The following is an 11,524-nucleotide window of genomic DNA, read 5'->3' as shown; positions in this document are numbered from 1 at the left end:
GCTGAATGAGAAATTAAAACTGAACTGATGAAACTGGTATTTTGACAAACTGTCAATGTCTGGCTATTTAATGTCCCATATTGAGAAATGCTGTAGTTACCAACTGTTTTATAAAACAGTGTAGTCAACATAAGTCAGTGCTGTGCTCAGTCCACTTCACCCATGTTTTCTTTAGCTAAAAGCGGAGGATTGAGTAATGGGAAAGGAATTGGTAACATGCCCCTCTGCCTGCCCCGTCACTGTGTTGATGTCTTATTGTGTGTGTCCAAGGCAACGGTGGTGAAGTGCTGTTGTTGCTTAGGATTGTGAAGCCTCCACATTAAACTCCACAGGGCTTCTTTAGCTTAGCTATCAGGTCGACAAGCAGCATCCAGATTAGTGCCAAATAGGCTGTCTGTCATGTGTGTACTGGCAAACCAGCTGCTGAACACCAGTTCGAGCGAGCATTACAGAAATAAGCCTTCATTCCCCAGGTTGCACCTGTACGGGGAGTATACCAAGGTCAATGTGCAAACGACGTGTGTCACAGTCTACAACAAGTGTCACTTCAGATGCACTGGTTATCCTATATCCTGTATTGTATTTTTTTTCTTTGTAGATTAGGATTAGTTTGTCCCGACTCACACAAGGAGGATTATGTTTTGGTGGATTGCGTGATACAGTTGATATCCCAGTTTGACCCTCACTACTCTCTCTGTGTCATGGGAATGTGTGGGAATTGCAAAAAGCCCAAAGGCTATGGGTAGTGTAACACTGTCCTTCTGAGCTCCAGTGTTGTGCAACATATGGTTGCTGCAACACCAAACCCAGACACAACACTGTTTGCTTTGTCATGTGACGTGTTGCATGTACTTATATCCAAAAGGCTGTATAAATTCAGTTCCTTGTTTGGCTTTTATTTCTTTCCAAACTCTCCTCACTGGATCTGAGTGTGTCATGTGCCTAATGTTGTGCTTTTGTCTGTGTTCGTGCTTGTGTTTGTGCCTCTGTCTGTTAGCTGGCATAGATTCTCCAATATCCAAGCCTACTCCTCTGTACGGCCAACCGTCGTGGTGGGGGGAGGATGATGATCCTGCCAACAAAAAGGTGGAAAGAGGTGGAAAATCGCCAGACCAGGAGTCTCCAGGTCAGAGAAAGTATCTGATATTTTTACTACTATGTGCACAAGGCCTGATTTAATAAAGTAATTTATACTGAAGTGTTTATATAATGTGTACTGCAGAGTTATTTGTACTGTAATAGTATTGGATATATATTGGCTAATTTGTAATGACATGCTTTTCTGTGGCACTGCTATGTGATGCCCTTTGTGGGTCACTGAGAGATGGATGGTGTTAAGCCCAAGGCAGGCTTCTGGCTGCCAGTTGTGGACTGTTAGCCAGGCCATACCATGCCAGGCCAATGGGCAGTGCCTGTCTGCCTCGTGATGGATTATGACCCTCTAAGCTGCTAGAGGGAAGGGGGCGGTGTGATTGTTGGCCTCATGTTGCCCAGGCTGAAACAGATTATTCCTGCTCAGCTACCCTCCACTGGACTCAGAGTTCCTAAACTGATATTTGGCCACATCCAGTTGGCACTCAAAGACCAACCGGCTGATTTGTTTTCTCAAGCTAACAGCTGGAATCTGTGTTATCTGTGGCTCCAAGTTTCAGGGATTGTGTGACAGTGGCATCCCAATTGAACTCCAAAAATATTATTTGTGATGATTTAGAAATGTCCTTTATGTTATGTATTATGTGTAGCTATAAGTGTGTGCTTGGAGAGGGACTCAAACAAATAGCATTCCCCTGTACATCTGCTGTTACTAATTCATACTAAAATGGCATCTTCTGTATTTCTTTAGTGCACCGAGTGGATTGTGTAGAACCATGACCAATGATTGCTGTGTTTCTGTGTGTTCACTGAGACCTCATTACTTTTTTTATTGTTAACAGAGCCTGGTAGAGATGGGTCCAAATATGCGACCAACGGTTCTATGTCCGACAGTCAGGCCAAGTCTATCTTCTCCTACCGCCGGGAGCCCAGCTACTTTGAGATCCCAACAAAGGAGATCCTGCAGCAACCGGCCAAAAAGCCTGAATCGCAAGTTCACGAGGTTCCCACAAAGGATACCCCCGATCCCACTCAATGTGTCCCCTCCACCCCCACACCTCCTGTGGTCCAAAGCCACGCCTCCTTCACCATTGAGTTTGATGAATGCACACCAGGTAAAATGAAGATCAAAGACCATGTGACCAAGTTTTCATTCCGCCAGCAGCGAAAGCTACCCTCCACAGAAGCTGTTACCACACCCACTGAGGTGATGTCACCAGAAAACAAAGTTGCTGATTGGCTGGTCCAAAGCAATGCTAGCATGATTAGGAGGAGGTCACAGGCTGAAGACATGTACAGTACAAACAGTGACCCGTCATTTCTGAAAACCACCAAGGGTGAGTCAGCCATACAGTTTCTGTTAGTGATTATCAACACTCTAATTTCAATAATGTGCTAACTGGCAAGCTAACTTGTTGTCTTTCCATCATCAGAAAACGACAGTGAAGATGGCACTCACAGTGATTCAGGCGATCCTGCAATCAATGGAAAGGATTGTCTGCAATCAGAACTTCAGATTGGGTCCCAGGTGTCTCCACAACCCCTTAGAACCCCCCCACAACGCTTCACCTCCCCTGACTCTGAGGAGCCCTTGTCCTACTCTCCTCCAGAGTCGCAGTCCCTTTCCAGTCTCGGCAAGGCTGAGCCTCACCAGGCCTTTGTCATTGAATTCTTTGATGATAACCATAGAAAGAAGCGCTCCCAGTCCTTTACCAATAACACTACCCCGCCTGAGCCCTCAGGCCTCAGAGTCCAGCTGGAAAAGACAAGGAAGACCTCAAGCCCAACAGGGGAGAGACAAACCCCATTTTCACCCTCTTCCACTCCCCCAACCCAACGATACACTGTCCCCCTGAAGGGCCCTGCTTCCACAGGTCCCCAAAGAACTGGCTCTCTGCGAAGGGAGAAGACAGAGGACCGAATCAGCACCAGCTTTTCCTCCCGCTCTTCATCTTCTGCCTCTATAAGACCTTTTAGCAGTGTGGGCCGGAGATCCAAACTCGCCATGGAATTTACTGCTGAATTTCTAAAGCAAACAAAGCAGGCCTCTTCTGCCAGCTGGGAGAAAAATACATCTAGTTCCCCTATAGCAGCTAAAACAGAGGCAGTTGTAAGATCACTGTCTAGTCCCCCTCCTTCCAATGCTCCCTACCAGCCCCAGACTTCCTCTCCTGTCAACAAGCCTGTTCCCCTCAAGGCGCCTGTGATGCCCCTGGTATCTCATGGCGTGGAAGTCAAGAGCCCCATTATCGGCCTCAGGAATGAAGAGGAGGACAGTCTGAGTGATGCAGGAACCTACACCATTGAAGAAGATGTCCAAGATAAAGAGCTGGAAGAGGCACGGAGCAAGATTGACCAGGCAAGTTGTTTGATCTGTTTTATGTTCACTCTAACACAGTTGCCTAAAGGTAATAATTCACCAATGTCATATGGAAATAGTCCCACTCAGACTGAGCCTTGGACATTGGCAGTCCCACTTTATCCATTCGTACACTTATCCAATTGCAATGCTTTGTTCCTGACAGGTGTTTGGTGTTGTTCAGAGCCCAGAGCGAACCGACCAGAGTGAAGCAGAAACATCATCAGCATTTAGGCCTGTTATTGATCAGGGCAGGGAGCAGCATAGGCAGAGTAGCAGTGGGCAGGTGAGGCCAGCTCCAGTGCAGGGACAGAGTCTGGTGAAGGTAAACCTTCCTGCTAAGGGTGGGATCAATGGTTGGATGTAATGATTTATAATATTAACACCAGTTCTAGATACAATGAGTTAAGGTGTTGGGTCAGTAAATCATAAATCTTTCAGCGCACAAATCAGCACGCATTGCTGTCTTGATTTGCCCTCTTGGTTTCCGCTCTTTTGATTTCTTGATTTGCCTCATCTTTCCTCGCAGGTTGTGGGTTCTTTTTTGGTTTCTCTCTCTAATCAAATTTTAGGAAAAAATATCCATGTTTCTCTAGCAGTTGTACTTCGTGTTTACTCTTGAAACAGATTGATCCATAGTATCTTCTGCTGTTTGTCATATTGACATTGTTTCCTGCTCAGGAAATCATATAATTATAAACTGCACTCTCTTAAAAATGTTTAATCTTCTGTCTTTTCAAAATATATTGAATATGTTGTATGTTTTTCTCTTACAGGTTCAGCCAGCAGGTGCAGTGTTACAAGGGGCTCCTAAGTGGATGTCTTGCTGGGCCAGCTTGGCAGACAGCTACACAGAATCTGGTCCCTCATCTGGCCTCTTTGACATCCCTTCCCAGATGGAGCTGTCAGGAGGGGGTAAGCCACCTGACAAGACATGAGTCTATTTCAAATGATAATGAGAAACCCTGATGAATATGAATGATATCCAGTTCCAATATTTGTGGTTAATATGCATTAAAACTGTTTCACTTCAGCACAAGGTACAATCATCCACAAGGCCACGCTCAGCCGTAACCATGACAGTACAGACTCGAGAGCTCGACGCATCCTGCCCCAGCTACCAGTGGGGGAGAAGAGTGACATTCCAACTCCCAGCATTCATGTTCATTATGACCTGCATTCAACATTTGATGTAGCAGAGAATAGCTTAGAAGTCCCCAGGTCTCAGGATGGTGTTCACAGGTTGTCAGTGCAGGATGATGTAGAGCCTGACAGCTTGAGTGATGCCAGCAAATCCGATGATGGGTCCATCATAGAGCAGAGGAGTAGACCGCTGTCAGATACAGAGGAGAAGGAAAATGAGGAGACCATGTTCCGAGCCAAGTCTGCTTCATTCTACATCGAGTCAGAGGAGGCTGAGTCCAAACCAGAATGCGGAGGCTCAAAATCCAGCACACCTAAGACTGAGAGAAAACAAAAAACTTTCTCAACAGCCACCCTGACCAGACCGAGGAGTAACCTGGACCCTGGAAAAGTCCAGCCCAGTGCGTCAGCTCCTATCTTGGGCCAGAGGACACAGAGTCCAGAGTCCAAAGAGGGCGCAGGGTCTCCATTAATTAGACAAGAGAGCTTCACCAAGGACCGGCCTAGCAATGCCAGATTGCCCAACATCTCTAGCCAGCCGGCTCAAAAGGACCCAGACCCTGAATTATTCCAGGGAGCTTGCAATCAGGACACTCACTCTTACCTCAAAGAGACAGAAGATGTTCTGGCTGTTCTGGAGGCCAAACTCCAAGCAGCACCACCAGAAACCACTCCGTCTCCAATAATGGACTCTCTTTCTGGGGAGTCTGATGTAGATACCTCCAGCACAGTCAGCCAGCACAGCAGTAAGACCAAGTCAAACACAGTGATGAAAAAACCCTCTGCCAGTGGCCTCCATAGGGAAAGGTCTTCAGCTAGTATAGCTAGTCAGGACTCAAATCACCAGTCTGTGTCATCAGAAAAGCGCCGTTTTCAGAGAGCAGATAGCAGCAATAAGTCTGAATCTGTCAGGAGGCAAGTTGGACTGAGACGTAGTGTTGGGAAATGTGGTTCCACAGACCTAAGTGACGACCCTAACAGCTTACCTTACTCTGATCAGGAGTCTAACACCTACCAAACCCGCAGGAAGTACACTGTGCCCCTTCAGAAGGAGGAAACCAAGACCCCCAGAGTGCTCCAGGCCTTGAATCGTGCCAACAGCTTGTCAGCTCCAAGACCCACCAGGGCATCCATGCTACGTCGTGCTCGCCTGGGAGAGGCCTCAGACAACGAGGGCACGGAGACAGACAGGCTGTCACAGGAGGCGGGCAATATTTCAGCCAAGCAGCCTCAGGAAACCAAGAAACTCTCCAGGCTGGATATGCTGGCGATGCCTCGTAAGCGGACAAGCTCGTTTAACACACCAAGCGACACTGAGGCGTCCTCCACCCCACAGTGGACGGGCAGGAGCACAGGATTCTCCAACCGCAGCACAGAGTACGGCAGCAGCTCTGTTCGAAGGGCCTCTGCTCCGGCGTCGAAACCTGTAGAAAAGCAGCAGAAGTCAGTGCTCAACAAGACCCCAGTCACCCGCGGACGTTCAAGCAGTGCCAAATATGCCAGCAGCACAGCAAGTGAGTATAATATAAACCCCTGAAAATACATGTTTCATTGAATGAAATCTTGAATGTAATATTTTTACTGCTGTGACCACTTACTCATGTCAAACCAGTACTGTATAAAATAGATCACTTTGTGCCTGGATTGGAAGCAGTACAAGGTCTGTCAAACAGTCACTGTAATGAATTGGTTTGATGCATTCAAGTCCTCAGTTTAAGTACTGAAAGTTTCAGGAAATAAATCCTGGATTCTGTAGCTGTTTTTTTTTGTAAAGGTGTGGAGGGCGGGAGTTGATTCTGGACTTTGACTAACATCAATAATACTAACATTAATACTTTGATACCTTTCGGTAAATTTAGATTTTCCTTCATCTCCACAGTGTTCTCATGCATTATTGTATGATCTCACATTTATTTGCAGCCATGCTATGAGGATAATGTGGATATGATGAACACTGTAATACTTGCCTTGTATAAAATGCACTATATGGTGCTATGATCTGGTACTCAGCTTCTATACTGTGGAAGTCAAGTACTCATTTCAGTTTGTAAAAAAGTTTGTAAAAAAAAAGTACAATGAATAAGTTACAAATGTAGAGATGAGGACTTCCACTGCAACTTATCAGTTTCTTTTTCTGGGAAGGATTTTGGTGATTACGTCTGAATTACCTGGTGGTGTTTTTCTGTCCTGTTTTCTTTTTTCTTCTCTATCCTCCATCCTCCACAACTCAAACCAATTCACGACATCAAGGCTCCAGGAGGCGACAGAAAGGCTCTGACTATACCTCTACCTCAGATGAGGAGTACGACTCAAACCAGAGCACTCCTAAACACAAACGCTCCCAACCTTCCTCAGCTTCCCACAGCCCACGCAGTCAGCCTCGGCCACAGCCGGTGGTCACCCTGCGGGCAAAGCCCCGCAGCAGAGATTCTGAGGAGGAAAACCAAGAGGGAGACGCCCTCCAAAACTGGTCCACTCACAGTGCTGAGATTGCACGGTAAGATATGTTTGGTTGAGTATTACAAACAGAACTTTTTTTTCTGGTGTGGATACTAATGTGATTTCCAAGGTTCATACCTGCGGCCTTTACAGCATTTATGTCATAATACTTTTTTACGTTAAGGCTTCATGTGTGACTCAGGAGCCAATACCACAATAGTTGGATTTGGTTTTATTCTGTCATAAATGAACTACATATAACACTTCAAATTCTCACAAAACAAAAAAGAAGAAAACCAAAACAAAAGACACAGAATCTTTCAAAATGGGACGCGGACACAAATAAGGTGCTGTGCCTAAAATATGATGACTGCTCTTAAGTGTTTGTTTGTTTGTTTTTTAGCCAGAACATTTTGGTCAATTTATTTTGTTATTATTGTGGAGGATCTGTGTAAAGAAAGCAAGGATTTTGCATTCAGTGGAAAATGTTTATCCTACACCTGTCAGCCATTTTTCTAACATGTTTTCCCTCCTTGTTAGGTTGAGTCAAGACCTGGCTAAAGACTTAGCTATTTTGGCCAGAGAGATCCACGACGTGGCAGGTGACGGTGATCCACAGAACCCTGGAGTGGAGAGCGACACACCTGTCTCCACAGTGACCACTCATGAACAGGTGCAACAAAGACTTTATCAGTGTCTTGTTGTAGTTGCTGTTTAATCAAAGTCACAGAGGCATCAAATCTATATTTGATCAACTGACTGATCATGAAGAGTCTTCAGTTTTTTGTCGTCTTTATCACAAAATATAGTCTTTTCTCTTTTTTGAAAGAGGAAGTATCTCTCATTGTTTAAGCTTTGGCTGTCCAGATCAGGTGCAGTTATGTAACGTGATTTCTTTTAAAATTCAATCACTGAATCTGTTCCTTAAATGAGCAAATCAGTCAATCAAACACTTGTGGTTACTATAGAACAGTACATTACAGTTTTAACTCTGTTTCATCGCCCTGTTTTTGCATCAGCCATAGAGATTGTCTCGCTCTGTCTGTTTTATATCATAACACTAATTTCTGATTGTGTCATAGCTTGTTCAGCATATTCCAGAGGCTGGATTAAACTATCAGAGAGTCCCACCAAGTTCTGCATCTACAAGGGAGCCTGACCAGAGCCCAAGTGACCACGAACAGAATTCCGGGCAGCGAGCTCGGAGCAGAGACGAGGTCCGACACAATATGCTGCTTTGCCTCATTTTTATCACAACTTCTGCTAGCACTGGTAGAACGTTCTAAACTATTTATGATTTTCTCCAGGTCGTTGTGGACAACCTGATGCTGAATCCAGTGTCTCAGATCATCATGGCCATCAGAGAAAACACAGAGCAACTTGCTGACAAAATTAAGTAAGATGTTCTCACACACACACACACACACACACACACACACACACACACACACACACACACACACACACACACACACATACATAAGCATCCTTCATTCCCAGGCTTAATCTGGGCTTGATGAAAAACTTTATTGATCCTGTCTGACAACCACACTGCACTGAGCCAATAATCTTATTAAATTAGTATAACTGAGTGAGTCAGCATACAGACTTATAGTCTGACTGACGATATGCGACTGAGAAGACAGTGATGTAATCTTCTGAGGAGATTAGATGGAGAATAAACAGTTGTGTTTGAAAGCTTCCATTGTGAGATGTAGCCACAGTTTGTTCTTTTCTAGTCTTTATTTAATCAAAAAAAACAAAAGACAATCAAAGAATAAAAATATGTTACAATTAAAAAGCTCCTAAAGGGTCTTGCACTCTCAGTATTCTAAATCTAAATCAACATTTTGGGTACAACAATGTCGATTGTCCCTTTTAAACACTGTAAGATGACAACTTACTAACACCTGCACTCGGCATTATACACGCAGGGTTCTGTTCCAGGACAGGGTGGATATCTGGGAAGAAATTGAGGCAAAGGTTAATTCTGACAATGATGTCCCTGTTGTCAAAACCTCCAACAAGGTTGGCGATTTCCTTTTGTGCATTTCCAAGCTAAATTGTTAAAATGCTAAAAATACTTTGTGTTTGAGCTAAGTCAGATGTCTGTATTTCAGGAAATCATGTCTATCTTGAAAGAACTTAAGAGAGTTCAACGACAACTTGAGGGTGAGTCACACCGTTTATAGACAGTATAAAGCTAAATAATCTATTATTAATCTATAATCTATAATTTGTCTTTGAAATGCTACTACTAATTCTTTTTAATACTTTTGCTAAGTGAGCCCCAACTTCTTGTCTGTTATTTTGTCTATCCAGTCATTAACACAGTCATGGAGCCCAGTGAGCAGCTCGAAGCATCCAAGGCCTCAGCCTCTGCCATCTCGTCCTCGTCTGGAGTTCAGACCTCTAGACCTTCTTCCTCGCGAGACTGGAGAACCGTCCACTCTGTGTCTAAACGAGGTGGCGGCCCGAGGCCCGGTGACGGTGTCAGGAGAGCAGCTGTGACACCAGATGATCTCAGAAAAGGATATTTGGTCTGAGATCTGATGCAAACACAAAGTGCTGACTTCTGCTGTTTCACCACACATGCAGGTGTCGGGCCATTGTGTGCGGATTGAAACCAAGAGGGTGGAAGTGAGACTGGATACTCAGAACTGTACCCCCCTGCACATTCAAGCATACACACTACTGCACTATGAGCACTACACACCTACACTGTGCTGTAATACACAATGAGGCCTGCACTAAAGGCCCTTAAAATACACTCATATGTGATGATTTGAGGAAGTACCATAATACCCCCCTTCACCTGTGAAAGGCCTCAAAACTATACTTGATTCTGTGTGTTGGGGATTGTTCTCATTATTTACCATTGATATGACCAATTTAGCTGATTTTAAAAGCTCATTGTCATTATTTGGTTTAATTGAAAACCAACCTGAGCTTAATCAACTCAGGGAAATTTATTAACAAATCAAATATTTGTGTTTAGTGACAAATAAAATATTTGTTCTATTCAGAAAAAAAGGCACACAGATGTTGGTGTACTGTGTGTCCTTGGTTTTGTCTTTGTTGTTTGCCACTTTTCTCTTTGTGAACCAGATTCATGGACGAATGTAAAAAGTATTTATTAGGGGTCTTTTGTGAGACACTGGGTATTTTGTATCCGAGACAACATAGCTTTGGGAGAGAGCTGGTAGACTCTAGTGCCAGACCAATTCATATTACATTACACAGTCGCTACCAGCCAATATCTTGTGTATTTATTCACATATTTCCCAGTGGACCGACTGTGTCCAGGTCTTCTATCTATTTTGCGCAGCTGGAGGTGAAAATCCCTCAGGAATGTGTGTCCAAATGGAAGTTGTGGCTGAGTCCATGGTTTAGTCACCTGGCAACCACAAACTCAAGTGGCTATAAAACACTAGTAGCCAGTTTTCAAGCGTTCCTGTGCTTCTACCTTCTGAGAAATGCATTTTTATTTGTGTTAAACACAGTATGGGGCTTGAAACTTGTTTTTTTTGTTGTGTTGTCCTCCATGCCTGAAGATCACAGTTAGCTCTGAGGGTTTGACAATCATAAAAAAGACTGACGGGAATAAGTCTCCTTTATCGGTGTTGTACTGAGCTCATCACACAACACTCAAACTTCCATATGTTGGTGTTAAACACTAAGAGCTGGTATAAGATGTGATATTTCCTCAGTCTGTCAAGTCACAAGGTCCTCACATGACAGGAGAAGTAATGTCATTTTTTTTTTTAGCATATATGTTGAGAAATTGTGTGAAACTGTAAATCTGATTGTTAGTTTGTGACACTCTGTTGTTCACTATGTAAATATCTAAAGATATCTATATGTCCTACAAATTACCTCTCAATCTTGTCTTTTGCACTAATGTAGTACAGCAATATCCCCTCGACCTGATATGCTGCAAAACTGAAAGCCTTTACAGATTGTCAGCATTTGATGCTGTCGGAGTTGAAGCAGGAAAAAAGGCAGTACCAGTAAACCAGCAAGTTCCCAGTGCAGACTGTACATGTGATTGTTATTGGGAAGTACCTATAAGTGCCACAGAGCTGTGTGGGGATAATGTTTCATGCAGCCAAGCACAGTGGTTGTTTACAAACTCAAGCAAAAACTGAATGTTTGTTCTTTCTTGCTCAAAGTATTGCTGCTACTTATCATCTTTGGGATAGTATTTTCCCTTTGCTTTACTCCATCTAAGCCTCAGAAAGTCAGAGTTACAGTTGAACTCTTCTGTGTCAAATTTCTGTCCCATTTTTGAGATTCAGTTTCTGTTTCCCCTCCTTCCCCCCCACCCCCACCCCCCCAGAATGATTTGGTTGTAATCTCGCTGTCTTGTTAGCTGGTATTTATGTTTGTTTTTTTGTGTCATTTCTTAGATGGTGATTCCAGATTTGGTTTTGTTTTTGTTTTTTTTCAAATAAATTTGATTAGCAAAGCAGTTTTATTTGACTCTTTGTC

At 43.8% G+C, this 11,524-nt stretch overlaps 1 protein-coding gene across 3 annotated transcripts in view; it reads left to right on the top strand.

Moving 5' to 3' along the window:
- The window catches only part of cep170ba (centrosomal protein 170Ba), an 18,902-nt gene extending 7,398 nt beyond the window's left edge, over window positions 1-11,504 (top strand). Inside the window, exons 7-19 of one of the 3 annotated variants that reach the window (XM_087173036.1) lie at window positions 998-1,126; window positions 1,935-2,429; window positions 2,526-3,451; window positions 3,618-3,737; window positions 4,228-4,366; window positions 4,486-6,108; window positions 6,950-7,091; window positions 7,574-7,706; window positions 8,116-8,250; window positions 8,341-8,429; window positions 8,968-9,061; window positions 9,154-9,205; window positions 9,356-11,504. In XM_087173036.1, coding sequence (XP_087029162.1) covers window positions 998-1,126; window positions 1,935-2,429; window positions 2,526-3,451; window positions 3,618-3,737; window positions 4,228-4,366; window positions 4,486-6,108; window positions 6,950-7,091; window positions 7,574-7,706; window positions 8,116-8,250; window positions 8,341-8,429; window positions 8,968-9,061; window positions 9,154-9,205; window positions 9,356-9,579 — 4,301 coding nt within the window. In that variant the 3' untranslated portion in view covers window positions 9,580-11,504. Of the gene's footprint in view, window positions 1-997; window positions 1,127-1,934; window positions 2,430-2,525; window positions 3,452-3,617; window positions 3,738-4,227; window positions 4,367-4,485; window positions 6,109-6,844; window positions 7,092-7,573; window positions 7,707-8,115; window positions 8,251-8,340; window positions 8,430-8,967; window positions 9,062-9,153; window positions 9,206-9,355 lie in introns of all 3 variants that reach the window. The other 2 variants (XM_087173035.1, XM_087173037.1) reach the window with 2 other exon arrangements.
- Window positions 11,505-11,524: the final 20 nt, after the last annotated feature.

Source organism: Seriola lalandi, unplaced genomic scaffold (assembly GCF_002814215.2).
Source record: "Seriola lalandi dorsalis isolate HSWRI2012SDOR001 ecotype SW California unplaced genomic scaffold, Sedor1 jcf7180002053982, whole genome shotgun sequence".
Classification (NCBI taxonomy): Eukaryota; Metazoa; Chordata; class Actinopteri; order Carangiformes; family Carangidae; genus Seriola; species Seriola lalandi.
The sequence above is the reverse complement of the archived record's forward strand: the minus strand, read 5'-3'. Positions and strand labels throughout refer to the sequence as shown.